The following is a 14,499-nucleotide window of genomic DNA, read 5'->3' on the forward strand; positions in this document are numbered from 1 at the left end:
CCAGCTTTGTTTTTTTTCATATATGAAGCATATATGATGATACCTACTCTGCAAGTTTGTTGGGAATATGAAAAGAATTAGCATGTGTGAAATACATAGCATGGAAGCTATAAAATAGTAGATGCTCAATAAACATCATTATTAAATTTTTACATGTAAACAAAATGCATAATTAATTTATAATTATAACAGAGAAATATGTGGTTTTTGTTACTAATTCAAAAAAGGACCCTTGACATGTACAGAGGAACATACAGATTTCATCAAATAAGAATGTGAGTGGATGTGTGTAATTTCTTTCATGTATGTGTTTGCACTCATAAACACATTCTCCTTTAAATATTTTCTTTATTAAAGACACTTTTGGGTTTGAAACCACGAAGAATTGGTGATATTAAAAATAACCATTGAAATGTGGTACTTATTCATAAAAATGTCAGTGATTTCTCCATATGTGGAGGCGTGTTTCAAAGAATTACAAAAGCCAAAACTTTAAAGGAGAATTATTAGAAAGAACACTTTAAGCAAAATATCATTAGAATTGTCTAATTCATTCTCCAAGTGTCCAACAAGATAACTAAACGACATTAGGAAAACCAAAATGTTCTCTGCATATTCAGCCTTCTTGGAAAATGTCAGTAACAAATGGTATAACATAAAATAAAATTGAGTCTGTTATTCTTGTCAGCTTTAAATTCTGATGCTCCTTTGGATGACTCACCTAAAGATCCATTGGTCTCTGTGTCTGTTTGACAGGCACTATCACAGGTCACTCTCCTTCTGAGGGCTTGCTTCATTATCCTGACCTTGACCTCCATTGGATTTCTTCTGGATCAAAGGTAAGAAGTGAAATTCTTCTATTTTTGTAACTTTATAATGTGGTTTTAAAAATATATGTGAAAGTTTGAAATTCAGCAAACATTTGTTATTAAAAAAATAAAGTTGAAACTACAAATTCACACCTTCATTTTAAATGAGACAGAGTAGTGGTTTGTCTGTTTTTAAATCAAAGGTCCATTTTAAATCTAAGCCCTTTAAATGAAACTTAGGTTTTTCAAGTATATTAAGAAAACTTGTAAAATATAATGATTAAGTCAGCAAAACATAGAGTATAACTCTGAGTACTTAATAAAATCTAAAAATTATTTATTTTTCCTTTGCTATTGAACAGTTCATAATATACAGCTAAGTGTATGTATGGTTGTCTCTCGGTATCGGCAAGAGATTGGTTCCAGGACCTAGCCCCGCCCACCCCCATACCAAAATCTGCAGATGTTCAAGTCCCTTATGTAAAATGGCATAGTATTTGCACAGAACCTATGCACATGCTCCCGTAAATTTAAATCATCTATCTAGATTATTTATAATACCTAATGCAATGTATGTGCTATGTAAGTAGTTGTAAATACAATATAAATGCTATGTAAATAGTTGCTGGCAGTGGGAAATTCAAGTTTTACTTTTTGGAACTTTCTGGAATTCTTTCAAAATATTTTTTCATCTGCAGTTGGTTGAATCTGAGTTGCAGAACCCATGAATATGGAGGGCCAACTGCATATTTAAAGTTTATGGCCTTTACCCTCACACAGCATAGTATTTAATGATTCCAGTTTTAAATACTACTCTGGCCAGAAAATACATTCACTTGAACAATTTTAAATTGCTTTTATGGCTGAAGGTATATAGCAAAATACCCACTTGTTATTGCTTAGTATTTATCAATCATTAAAATTAATACTAATACCAATACTTATGTACTTAATATGTGCCACAGAATGCTTAATTATTTCTTGCAACACTTTAAGATAAGAATTACTATAAACTCCATTTGACAGGTTATGAAAGTCAGACAGAAGAACAGTAAGAGATAGAACAGAACACAAACCCAAGCAATATGACTCCAGAATTCACATATTATAGAATTTACATATAACTGTGAAAAATGGCAAAAAAGCTCAGTCATTCTTGAAATCTTATCATCGTTTTAGTGTAATTGTTTTTCAAGTAGGTAACCAATAGCCAGATTACTTTCAGGAAATTTTAAATGTAAAAGTCCAGTAAACATGCATTTAATTTATATTGAATATCATGTCACTTTCCTAAGAAATGCTTAATAGCTGCTCTGGAATATCAGTAGATTCTGAAGTTTCATCAAGATCCAGGTCCAAATGGTTAATGGAACTGTGTACAATATGCCTTCGCTATAAACATTTGGTAGAGTGATGCGGCTGGCACACTTCACATAGTCATGTGTAAACGGTGTATAGAATTTTAAACGTATTTCCTTCTATAGTTTAAAAATTGTGTTTATTTTATCATTTAACTTGTTTGGCTTTCCATCCATCCCTACTTTTCTATACTAGAAATAAAATACATACTAAGCCATAAGAAGAGAAAATGAAAAACTGAGTCACAAGATAATCTGAAATAATTACCCAGATCCAAAGAATCAGGATCACATTTTAAAGATCACAATTCTGTTGGTTCCATATACGTAGTAAAATTATCAGTCAGCCAATAACAATAGCATAGTTTTATGTTTTTAATGAAGATTTTGTTGTTTCCATGGATACAAATAAATAGGCCAAATAAGCAAGCTATTGATTTTATCACAGTATATCCTATGATACATTAAGTTATTCTTATTGTATATATTTATATAAAGTCTCCCCTGCCTCTGGCCTTATTGATATTTTTAAAGTGCTGAAAGAAAATTACTGCTAACCTGTAATTCTATATCCAGCAAAAATGTAGGTGAAGTAAAAACTATTTATACAAATTTCTATAGCAAGCTTCACATTTGATAGTGAAATGTTGAAAATTTTCCTTTGAAACTGAGAAGCAGTTAGATATGCTCGTTATTTAACACTGGGCTGGAAACTGTCAGTGGAGAAAGGAAAGAGAAAGAAAGAAAAGCCATAAGGATTTGAAAGGAATTAATTAATTAATTAGAAAATTAATTTATGTTAATTAATCTAAAATCTAATTAGTGAATTAATTAGAAAATCTAAGGAATCTATAGGGGATTTATTCAAATTAATGGATGAATTTCAGAAAAGTTTTAAAGAAATTATCATCAACGATATTTTTATGTGCTAGGAAATGTAAAACTTTATGCAATAGCATCAAATATATCAAATACCAAGAAAAACCAATCCTAAAAAAATGAGTGCAAAATCTCTAAACTACACTATAGAACTATTGAAATACTGTGAAAAATAAAGAATTTTTAAAATTGGAGAGATAACTATATTCATAAATTAGAATCCTCAGTATTGTAAAGATTACAATTTCAGCAATTGATTTACATATTCAGTGCGATTTGAATTAAAATTATAAAAGGTCTCTTCTTTGTGGAATTTGACAAAGAAGACTCTTTCTAAAATACATGTATATGAAAATGCAAAGGCCCAATAATAGCCAGCACAATCTTGAGATTTTTTTACAATGGCAGGAGTTGAGCTACTGGCTATCAAGATTTATTATAAAGCTACAGTAATTAGACATGTTTTATTGGCATAAAGATTAGGACAGAGAACCTAGAAACAGATCTATGCATATATATGGACTTGATTTGTGACAAAGGTGTCCCTGCAGAGCTACGGGAAAATGCTATCTTTTCAATAAATGGTCTTAGAAAAACTGGATTTCCACATAGGAATAAGAAAAATAAACTTGACAAATATTTCACACCATAAAAAATTAATTCTGGGGTCAGGGGATTGCAGATTTAAAAGTGAGAGGAAAGCCAGTACAGATTCTAGCAGATAGTATAGTAACATATCTCTATAACCTTGGAGTAGGTAAAAATATTAAATGGTCCACAGAAATCCCTAATCACATAGATAAAATTGATGAATTAGTTTAGAATAATATTACGGAAGTCAGTTCTTCAAAAATTAACCCTTATTAAGACAGTACAAGAGTAAAATTTTCAGGTAGGAGATGGTATTTGCCAATTTTTATAAGCAACAAAGACCTTGTATCACAAATGGCTAAAATCAAAAGAATTGACAATACCACCAGTTGGAATGCTCACACCCTAAAGGAGGCAGTTTATATTGTGATACCTAATTTGAAAAACTGTTTGAGAATTTTACTAAATTTGAATATATGTGTGTGTGTGTGTGTATATATATATATATATATATATATATATACACACACACACCCTATAACCCGGCCATTCAATTCCAGATATATACTAACAATGCACCCAAAAATCATGTGAAAGAATGTTCAGAAAGCATTGTTCCTAATAAACAAATGTGGCCAACAATCCAAATGTCCTTCACAAGGTGAATGGATGCATGAATATTCGTCTGTTCACACAATGGAATAATGCACGAGTGAAGAATAAGCTACTGCTGCATGCAGAATCGTAGATGTATCTCACTAAAAACACTGATTGAAAGATGCTAAATACAAAAAGGTGCACACAATATAATTTCATTTACAAAAAGTAAAAAAAAAGATAAAAGAACAGTTTTTAGAAATTTATGCTAAAGCAATAAAAATATAAGTAAAAGAGAGCAAGAAATGGTATGATTACCATAAATGATAAACTAACAGGTTGTGATTCTTTTTGCAACAGAGGGAGGGTGGAAGTATTGAGGAGGTGAGATGTCTTTGGGGGGGCTACTATTGAGTGGTGGTTATATGGTTGTTTATTTGTTGAAAATCATTGAGCTGCATATTTCTGTTTTGTGTACTTCTCCCTATGTATGTTTCATTTCACAATATAAAGTTAAACAGTAAACGATGGAACAGAAATTAATAAAAATAAATGTGTTTTAAATTAGAAATTTTATTTTCTGTTTTATCACTGAAAATTACCCAAATATCAATTTAAAAAATAATAGTTTACAGTAATGAAATAGATGATTTTACAAGGGAAAAAATTTCTTAATTTTTTTTCACATACACAAAAATCACATTACTTGGATGCAAATGAATCACGAACTGTCACCCTGTTTTAACTGTGTCTAAATTATTTGGTAGAAATGTGTTGTCTTTTTTTTGCACAAAAATGTTATATTCAATTTTATAGAAACAACATGTCATCTTTTTTTTTTTAATTTTATTAAATTATTTATTTATTTTGGACTGCGTTGGGTCCTCATTGCTGCGTGCAGGCTTTTCTCTAGTTGTGGTGAGCGGAGGCCACTCTTCGGTGTGGTGAGCAGGCTTCTCATTGTGGTGGCTTCTCTTTTGTTGCGGAGCATGGGCTCTGGGTGCGTGGGCTTCAGCAGTTGTGGCACGTGGACTCAGTAGTTGTGGCTCGTGGGCTTTAGAGCGCAGGCTCAGTAGTTGTGGCGCACTGGCTTAGTTGCTCCGTGGCATGTGGGATCTTCCTGGACCAGGGCTTGAACCCGTGTCCCCTGCATTGGCAGGTGGATTCTTAACAGCTGCGCCACCAGGGAAGTGCACAACATGTCATAATGGATGGCAGAAGAATTTTTTAAGCTTAATAAATACACTATTTTAGATTTTTTAATACTTTTTTCTTTACCTCTATATTCTAAATTAACTAAATAAAATATAGCTTTATTATAATGACATTAATTCAATAATGTTTTATTAGAAAATTCACCTTTCATAAAAATACCATTTGTCTTTTATGAAAATATTTAATTATACAATAAATGTTGGTTGACTATCATATGAAGTCTATTTTAATCGGATAAAGTAGTTGTTCATTCCTATTATTGTAAGGCAATTTATAAATGCCTATCTGTGTGACCCTCAACTCCATTTTAAATACATATACCTATTTTATATGTTAGAGTTTGAATTTCAAGAATACTATATATAATGAAAATATTCAACAAAATAATTAATAAAGATCTATGCTGCCTATCATGTTAGACTTAACTACACATTGTCATGTTCCCAATATTTCATAATTTGAGCGTTCATTATTTTAGAGTACTGTCGTTAACTATGTCAGTCCTCCTAAGAAGTCATTTATTAAATGAATGAAGTTTGAAGGTATTGGGTGAGTGAGGGGAGTCTAGTCTTGAAACCCTAGAAATTTATTTGTCTAATATTTTATTTATTAGTTGAAAATGTTTCACCCTAATTCAGCAATTCTCAAACTAAGCAATAAATTGATAAAGAATAGATTTTCTTTAAAAAGGTGCGTTTTGTGTCTTAGTTTAATGCCCGTTTTCAAGCAGCTTCAGAGGCATATGCTCCTCAAATATATTAAAATACTATGTGTTTCTTGAAAATTAATATAAATGCATATCACTGTATTAATTATACCAGGTAATAAAGAGCATATTTAAAGCTAATGGATGTAAATGACATTTTATTTCAGACCTAAGGCAGCTGTTCTGGAAACTTTCCGTTGCTTGGTGTTCCTAATGCTGTGTAGATTGGGTCATCTGAAGCCTTTCATCCCTTCTTTGTCATTTGCTTTTGAGGTAAGATATTTGCTTTAGGTAGCTATAGCAGGATTAAACATCTGTTGCATATTTAATTCATTCATTCAACAATGTTTTTGTCTATTTATTTTGTGAGTAGTATTTGTGGGAAATTTTTACCCATTCACTTACTTGCCAGTACTTATTTGTTGTGTCACCTTGAGCTGGTTAATATTGTTGAGTCTCAGTTTTTTGGTCTCTAAATTTGGATCGATACTATTAACCTTCATAAAGTGGTTGGACAAATTGCATTGCATGATGTTTATAAAGAAAGTAGGCCATGTAGTTGTTTCTCAACAAGTGGTAGAAGTGACTTTACAAAAAGTTCTTGGCAGAGACTCTGCCATTTGAGATTTTTCTTTTTAGGCTGTTAAAGTGAAAATTGTGACTAGGATGTTTTGTAATTACTTGCGAGAGTTAATAATTCTATAGAAATAAAATCATTATAATTGAGATTTTTCTACAACTGAAAAATATGTTTAATTTGACCTGTTAGGATTAAAACTTATCTTCCAAGAACACTGAACTTTTGGATTCATATTTATGGTTTTGAATCTTAGATAAAGATTAAAAAACATAATTCTCATCACTAATGTTTTCATGGATATGGTTTTATTCTTTTAAATCAAGGGTTATATTGTTTAACTTTGTTGCTGAGCAACCTGCCAACATCCTCGGAATGTGCATTGTGTAACCTTATTTAAGCATGAAACATAAATGCTAACATTCTCTCCAGTGTTAACTGGAGAGAAAACTGAAAGAGACAGTTTCATAATTGAGCAATAATTATAAGTTGGGACAGACTCTTTGGAAGACAATTCAGTGATATTTATCAAATTACAAATACTCATACCCTTTGACCCAGGATTCCACTCGAAGGAATTTGTGCTACACAAATGATACGCTCACACGTGTGCAAATTGATGTATATGCAAAATCAGTCATTTGTAATGGAATGACTGAAAACAACCTAATAGCCATTAATAGGGAACTGCTTAAATTTTGTGGTTCACTCATAAAGTAGAATATGCATTTACCAATGGAAAGATCAAAGTTTTTAATACCAGTATGGAGCATTTATAAAAAATACATATATATTTGAGCTTGCTGCATCATGTGTGTATATATTAAACAGAGAGAGAGAGGGGGGAAAAGAGAAAGAAAGACTAAAACATGAAACAGGAGAATCTGTGAAGTATGCTACCATACAAGGCATATAAGTATAAAAATGAAGAAGGGGAGTTATATGCATATAAATGTACAAATGTTTTTACATGCATGTAAATGTATCAAGAAATATAAACAAGATCCTTACACGTGGTTGCCTGTGGGAAAGTGAATTGTGTGACTAGAAGAAAGGAATAGGGGGAAGATTCTTCATTAAGTTAATATTTTTTGGTACCTTAACATTTCTGAACCATGTAAATATATTTCCAATTTTTAAAAAATCTAAATTAAAAAAATGAAGTATTAAATCTTAGTACCAGGATCTTGGATATCATCTAATCTAACATATATATTTAAATAGGCATTAAATAAAGTTAATATGTCTACATATATTTTGTTTCTTGAGGTTACAACCTAAAATCAAAATAAAGAAGCATAAATTGTACATGTTTAATGAAGTTTAGAAATATAAATGCAAAAAAAACCCCTTAAAAATAAAAAAAATTTAGCATTTTCACATGCTAAAGGCATGTGAGGGAAGGCATTCTAATTGGAGGCATGAAGGAGAGTAATTCCATTTAATGAACCTACTCTTGGGTATATTGTGGTAGTTTATCTTAAATGCTCCAGAGCAAAGAGAGAATGTAGGTGCTTTAAGTTGTCCGTGTTGCAAACGTGAAAATGTATAGTTACAAAAAACACTGGGGTTTTTGATGGTGGGATAGTGAAGGGCAGTGTAGTGTGTCCAGCTTTTGAGGGTGATGAACTCTAGGGGTGAAACGCTATCTGTTTACTTAAATTACTCAGTAGGTGAAAGTGAATGTTAGGACTTGAGCTTTGAAGCCATATTGTCTGAATTTGATTCCTGGCTCAGGAACTTACTTTCTGTGTGTCCTTGGGCAGTTATTTGATTGCTTAAATATTCTTGGCCTTAACTTCCTCATCTGTAAAGGGATAAACTAATAATGTCTATCAAATAGGGTTTTGAGAATTAAGTGAGATAATCTATGTAAGAGATTTAGTACAGTGCTTAACACATAGTACATGCTTAATAAATGTTAGGTGCTATTATTGTTATTTTATATGAACTTAAGGATCCCTTGAAATAATTTTTTGGCTTGCCACGAGATCCAAAAGTCAAGTTTGGGAACTACTGACATAGGGGTTGGGAAGGAGCAGCAATGTTGAACTTAATGTTATGGTAATGAATTCTTAGCCTGACACTCACTTTTTTGGACATTGGACTCTGCCTCAGGTCATTCACCTGTAAAATAGGTTTAACGAGAGCTAATATGCATGGAGCTCATACTATGTTCTAAAAGACTTACCTGCATTATTCCGTTTAGTCTTCGTATCAAACTCATGATGTGGTTACTATTTTCATAATGGAAAACTGCGTAACAGGTTGAATCACTTGTTTGAATTCACATAGGTAATACGCAAACAAGTCAGGATACAGCAAAGGCAGTCTGACACCATAGCTCTTGATCACTAAGCAATGTTTTCTTCCAGGTATTGATAGCAGTACCTCAAGGGGTTTAGATGAAATTTCAGATGCAATGTAATAAAAGTACCTTGAAAAATGTGGAGAGCTAAAAGGTCTTATCCATTTAGCTGCAAAGTGTCCTGAAAAGGCTAATAGTTTGAACAAGTTACCTCTGAATTATCTTTGGTTTATGATTCAAGGAAGGGAGGACCATGGCCAAATCTTTCAAGCTGCTTACCTATTCTTTCCAGAAAGGCACACACATGGCCAGTTCTTCAAGAGCAGATATTGCCTGTGATTTGCCACTAAAACATTTCCTTAAAGTGGTATAGTAATGATATCTACTCCATATGGCTTGGTGGAAAAATTAAACGACACAAAGGAAGAACATAGGAAGCACTTGATACATTTTAATTATCATTATTCATATTACTATTATTACTGCTATTATTGTTGTTATAAAAAGTATTTGTACTACTATTATCATTATTAAAATATTATTGTTATTAACCACTGAATTTCTGAGGTTAAATCTGAATAAGTCTTCTCTGACCAGAGGTCAACAACTATATGGTAAAGACTGGGCAAGTATTTTATTATCAACATTTTTACCTGTGAAATAGGCTTTTTTCCACTTCTTTTTAAAGTTCAAAAATTTTTAAATTAAAACCAGTTGCCAAATCTTGTTTCCTAATTGTGAATTTCAAATTTGTGTTTTCCTAACCTTTTTATTTCTTAGAACTTTATGTAAATCTTTGCCATTTATCAGAGTTTTACTAAAACTGTTCTTTGCACCCCACAAGTTGTACAGAAACCTAATGAATGGCCTCAGTGACTCCATTCAATATGAATTAGGACTGACTGACTAGGAGTGATTATCCTACAAGGATACAATGTTCTCATCATTTTTCTTTGAAGCTATCATTAGAATCAGAGACATTGAAGCAATTTATCCTTTCTTTTATAAATCAATGTTGTATGTATTGCCAACATCAGCTTGTAGCCCTATGACTCTTCTCTATTTATCTCGAAGGCTGGTTGGAGGTTGTCTGTTATATTGCTTTATTATGCAAGCCAAATTCCATAGGTGTGCATGACAGTCCTACGTTATGCATGTAGGACAACGTTAAACAGTCCTACGTTAAACAAGCATACTGCTGACCACACCTATTCAGCTAAAAACACAACGTTAAACAGTCCTACGTTAAACAAGCATACTGCTGACCACACCTATTCAGCTAAAAACACATACACAGAAGCACACACAGACTGGAAAATTGACCTTAAATTATTTTTCACTTAGATTATAAAAGCGCTCTTAGGTAGTTACAATTCTGAGTCAGAAATACAAGGTATAATTTGAATCTGATCCTGTGACTTCCATGTGGAAGTTTTATTCCCTTTAGCCTGGATCCACAAGAACATTAAGTAAGGATGTGGTGCTCTTGCTATTTATAAATAAAATTTACTGGTATACAAGTGCATAGTTGTCTATCTAGTGCATGAAATGATTAGTCCATGCCCTTGTACATTTCTTCTTGGATAGATCAATCAATATCTTGACTGACTCACATACTTTTTAAAAACTTGCTGTTTTATGTATAAGAAATTTGACAGAAAAACAATCACCTCACTGTTTCATTCACTCATTTCTCACTCACATAAGCAACACATTTTTTTTTTTTTTTTGCTGGCTCAGGTGCAATTTGTTTTTTCTAAGATCACCTATGAATTTGTGATTGATTTAACTTGCATCAGTAATGTTAAACATGTCTAACCTGATAGACACTTAAAGAGAAGATAGCAAGGTCGAAGATGAATAAATATTTTTATAAGTATATAGGTATATAAGATAATGGGAAATACTTGTTTGCATATATTTTGATACTATGTATATTTTGTTTCACATAACTTTTTATTTAATTGAGGAGATAATTTAGGGTACTGGAAAAAAGCATTGGCTTTGAAGTCACACAAATCTAAGTGCCATCTCCAGCTCTGCCAACTGGTTGTATGGCCTTGAGGGATTATCTAAAATAACCACACCTTCGTTCCCTCAACAAACAGGAGAATAAAAAACTTATGGAAGTTGTTTTTATATTCAAAAGAGTAAAGAGGATAGTCTGTAGAACCTACCATAATATCTGGCATGTAAGTAATAATTATATCCACTTATCTATACCGTATTCACACACACACTACATACACAAACTACATACACGTATTTAAAACAATGTTTTGAGAACTAGGGCATTAAAAGCAATGAAAGCAAAAACCTGAGAATAACTGCTTATTAGTTGATTCCAAAAGAACATGCAATGTCTATAAATTTAGACCTCAGAAAAACCCTAAATTCTTACAGTTTTTGCTTGAATCATTAAAATGGAAACACATCACTGTTAAATGGTGAACCAACTTATATTTGCTGAAGATGTGCACAAGAGGGGAGTAGAATTTGAACAAGCAGAGGGGAAGGTGGAGAGCACTTGACTGAAAGGAGATTACAGTGAAAGGTCTGGAAGCAGGGGTGGCCAGGGACTGTTTGAGTGATGAGATGAACCTAGTGACAACAGCCCAAAGAGTGGGTCCTAATAGGAGGTAAACACATGCTCACAGAAGAGAGAACCAGCCTGCCTAATGCTCTAAGTGGCAAAAAGAAACGTTTATTCAACACTTACTGAACGCCTGATCCAGCAAAAACATAGCAAAAGCCTTCCCTTTGTGAGCTCTATTTTAATCGGTGTATTAATTTTTGATTGCTGTAAAAAATTACCATAAATTTGGTGGCTTAAAACAACACACATTTACTGTCTAACAGTTTCCATGGGTCAGGAAGTCAGACACAGTTTCATTCTATACTCTGCTCTCTGCTCGGGATCTCAAAAGGCTGCATTTCAGGTATCCGCTAGATTGTGTTCTCATCTGGAGGCTTATCTGTGGAAAAATCCACTTCCAAGCTCACTCAGGTTGTTGACAGAATTCATTTCCTTGCAGCTGTATGACTTAGGGCCCCACTTTCTGTGGCTTTTGACTGGAGGCTGCCCTGAGGTCCCAGAGGCCGCCCGCAGGTCCCTGCCACGTGGGCTTCCTCCGCATGGCCGTCTACTTCATCAAAGCCCAAAGAGAAATGCTTCTTCAGGAAAGGCTCAGGGCCCCTTTGAAGGATTTTTACCTGATTCAGCCAGGCTCATCCAGGATACTCTACTTTTATCAAATGAAAAAGTAGATGTCCTCTTAGTGCCCTGACCACATTTTCTACTGCTTTCCTTCTTGCTTGCTCAATTCCAGGCATGTGCAGTGTTCTAGAAACATGTTCAGTATACCCTGCCTCAGTACCTTTGCTCTTGATTTTACCTTCGCCTGCTCTTTCCCAGGAATCCACATGAGTTTTGCCCTCATATCAGGTCTTACCTGAAATGCCACCAGCCTTCCTTGGGTACCATGTTTGTTGTTGTTGTTATTTTCTAATTTTGCCTCGTCCACCCCTGATTTAATTTTCCCCTTAGTATTTATATGTGTATAAGTATTTGTCTGAATTATTGTCCGTACTCTCTCCAACTGTGGCAGACAGAACCTTGAGTGACCCCATAATCCCTGCCTCTGCTGCTTATGACCTGTCAGCCTATATAATCCCCTCCCCAAGAATGTGGGTGAGACTTGTGAATGCTTCTAGCCAATAAGAGTATGGTAAAGACTTCAACATTTATTTATGGATTCAGTAAATGTTGAGTGAACACTGCCAGCACCTACTCCACAGCTATAATCACCCAAATGGGGGAGAGCAAGTTGTTGGAATTTTCACCTTACATAGAATGCTGAGTTAACTATTGAATACTTCATATAACAAGGCATGCATATTCAGATGTCCCTTGTTATCCAAATGGTTGATCAAAATGCGCGTATCAGGAAGTGAAGGGAGGTTTAGCAGTTCTTAGCAGCATCGTGTTGCATGGAGTCTTCCTTTCTTCTTCCTTCTTTTTAGTAAAATTCAACCTTCTTTGGTGTTTAAGTTATCTGTTCCCACAAAACAAACCAACCCCAAATTTAATGGCTGAAAATAATGAAGATTTATGATTTCTCACGATTCTGTGCTGTTTCTACCGCTGTTTTAATATAGGCTCACTCATCAGGCTGTATTCAGCTTAAGGGTCAGCTGGGCTGAATGTACACAAGAGTCACATAAGGGGGTGTCCATTTTGGCTGTTGATGGGAACACCTTTATTTTCACTCCACAAGACCTCTCTCCAGTGGACCAGACCAGGTTTTTTTTGTTTGTTTGTTTGTTTTTTAATTTTTAGTTATTTATTTATTTTATTTATGGCTGTGTTGGGTCTTCGTTTCTGTGCGAGGGCTTTCTCTAGTTGCGGCAAGTGGGGGCCACTCTTCATCGCGGTGCGCGGGCCTCTCACTATTGCGGCCTCTCTTGTTGCGGAGCACAGGCTCCAGACGCGCAGGCTCAGTAGTTGTGGCTCACGGGCCTAGTTGCTCCGTGGCATGTGGAATCTTCCCAGACCAGGGCTCGAACCCGTGTCCCCTGCATTGGCAGGCAGATTCTCAACCACTGCGCCACCAGGGAAGCCCCCAGACCAGGTTTTTAACCTGGCAATTTCAGGATCATGACAACTGAATCTGCCACACTTCTTTTTTTTTTTTTTTTTTTTTAAACATCTTTATTGAAGTATAATTGCTTCACAATGGTGTGTTAGTTTCTGCTTTATAACAAAGTGAATCAGCTACAGATATACACACGTTCCCATATCTCCTCCCTCCCGCATCTCCCTCCCTCCCACCCTCCCCATCCCACCCCCCCAGGCGGTCACAAAGCACCATGCTGATCTCCCTGTGCTATGCGGCTGCTTCCCACTAGCTATCTATTTTACATTTGGTAGTGTATATATGTCCATGACACTCTCTCATCCTGTCACATCTCACCCCTCCCCCTTCCCATATCCTCAAGTCCATTCTTTAGTAGGTCTGTGTCTTTATTCCCATCTTGCCACTAGGTTCTTCATGGCCTTTTTTTTTTTTTTTTTCCTTAGATTCCATATATATGTGTTAGCATACTGTATTTGTTTTTCTCTTTCGGACTTACTTCACTCTGTATGACAGACTCTAACTCCATCCACCTCATTACAAATACCTCCATTTCATTTCTTTTTATGGCTGAGTAATATTCCATTGTATATATGTGCCACATCTTATTTATCCATTCATCCGATGATGGACACTTAGGTTGCTTCCATGTCCTGGCTATTGTAAATAGAGCTGCAATGAACATTTTGGTACATGACTCTTTTTGAATTATGGTTTTCTCAGGGTATATGCCCAGTAGTGGGATTGCTGGGTCGTATGGTAGTTCTATTTGTAGTTTTTTAAGGAACCTCCATACTGTTCTCCATAGTGGCTGTATCAATTTAC

At 34.4% G+C, this 14,499-nt stretch overlaps 1 protein-coding gene and 1 long non-coding RNA gene across 3 annotated transcripts in view; one reads left to right on the plus strand and one right to left on the minus strand.

Annotated features, from left to right (window-relative positions):
- Window positions 1-14,499, plus strand: part of AGMO (alkylglycerol monooxygenase) — a 381,715-nt gene that overhangs the window by 220,961 nt on the left and 146,255 nt on the right. For both annotated transcript variants that reach the window (XM_082398502.1, XM_082398503.1), the window contains 2 exons: window positions 757-839; window positions 6,323-6,428. In XM_082398502.1, the coding sequence (XP_082254628.1) occupies window positions 757-839; window positions 6,323-6,428 (189 nt within the window). The remainder of the gene's footprint in view (window positions 1-756; window positions 840-6,322; window positions 6,429-14,499) is intronic.
- Window positions 13,344-14,499, minus strand: part of LOC309631839 — a 31,794-nt gene continuing 30,638 nt past the window's right edge. The window contains exon 2 of the long non-coding RNA XR_014246600.1: window positions 13,344-13,710. This is a non-coding gene — a long non-coding RNA (uncharacterized lncRNA). The remainder of the gene's footprint in view (window positions 13,711-14,499) is intronic.

Source organism: Balaenoptera borealis, assembly GCF_965194805.1.
Source record: "Balaenoptera borealis genome assembly, chromosome: 7".
In the NCBI taxonomy this organism is placed as follows: domain Eukaryota; kingdom Metazoa; phylum Chordata; class Mammalia; order Artiodactyla; family Balaenopteridae; genus Balaenoptera; species Balaenoptera borealis.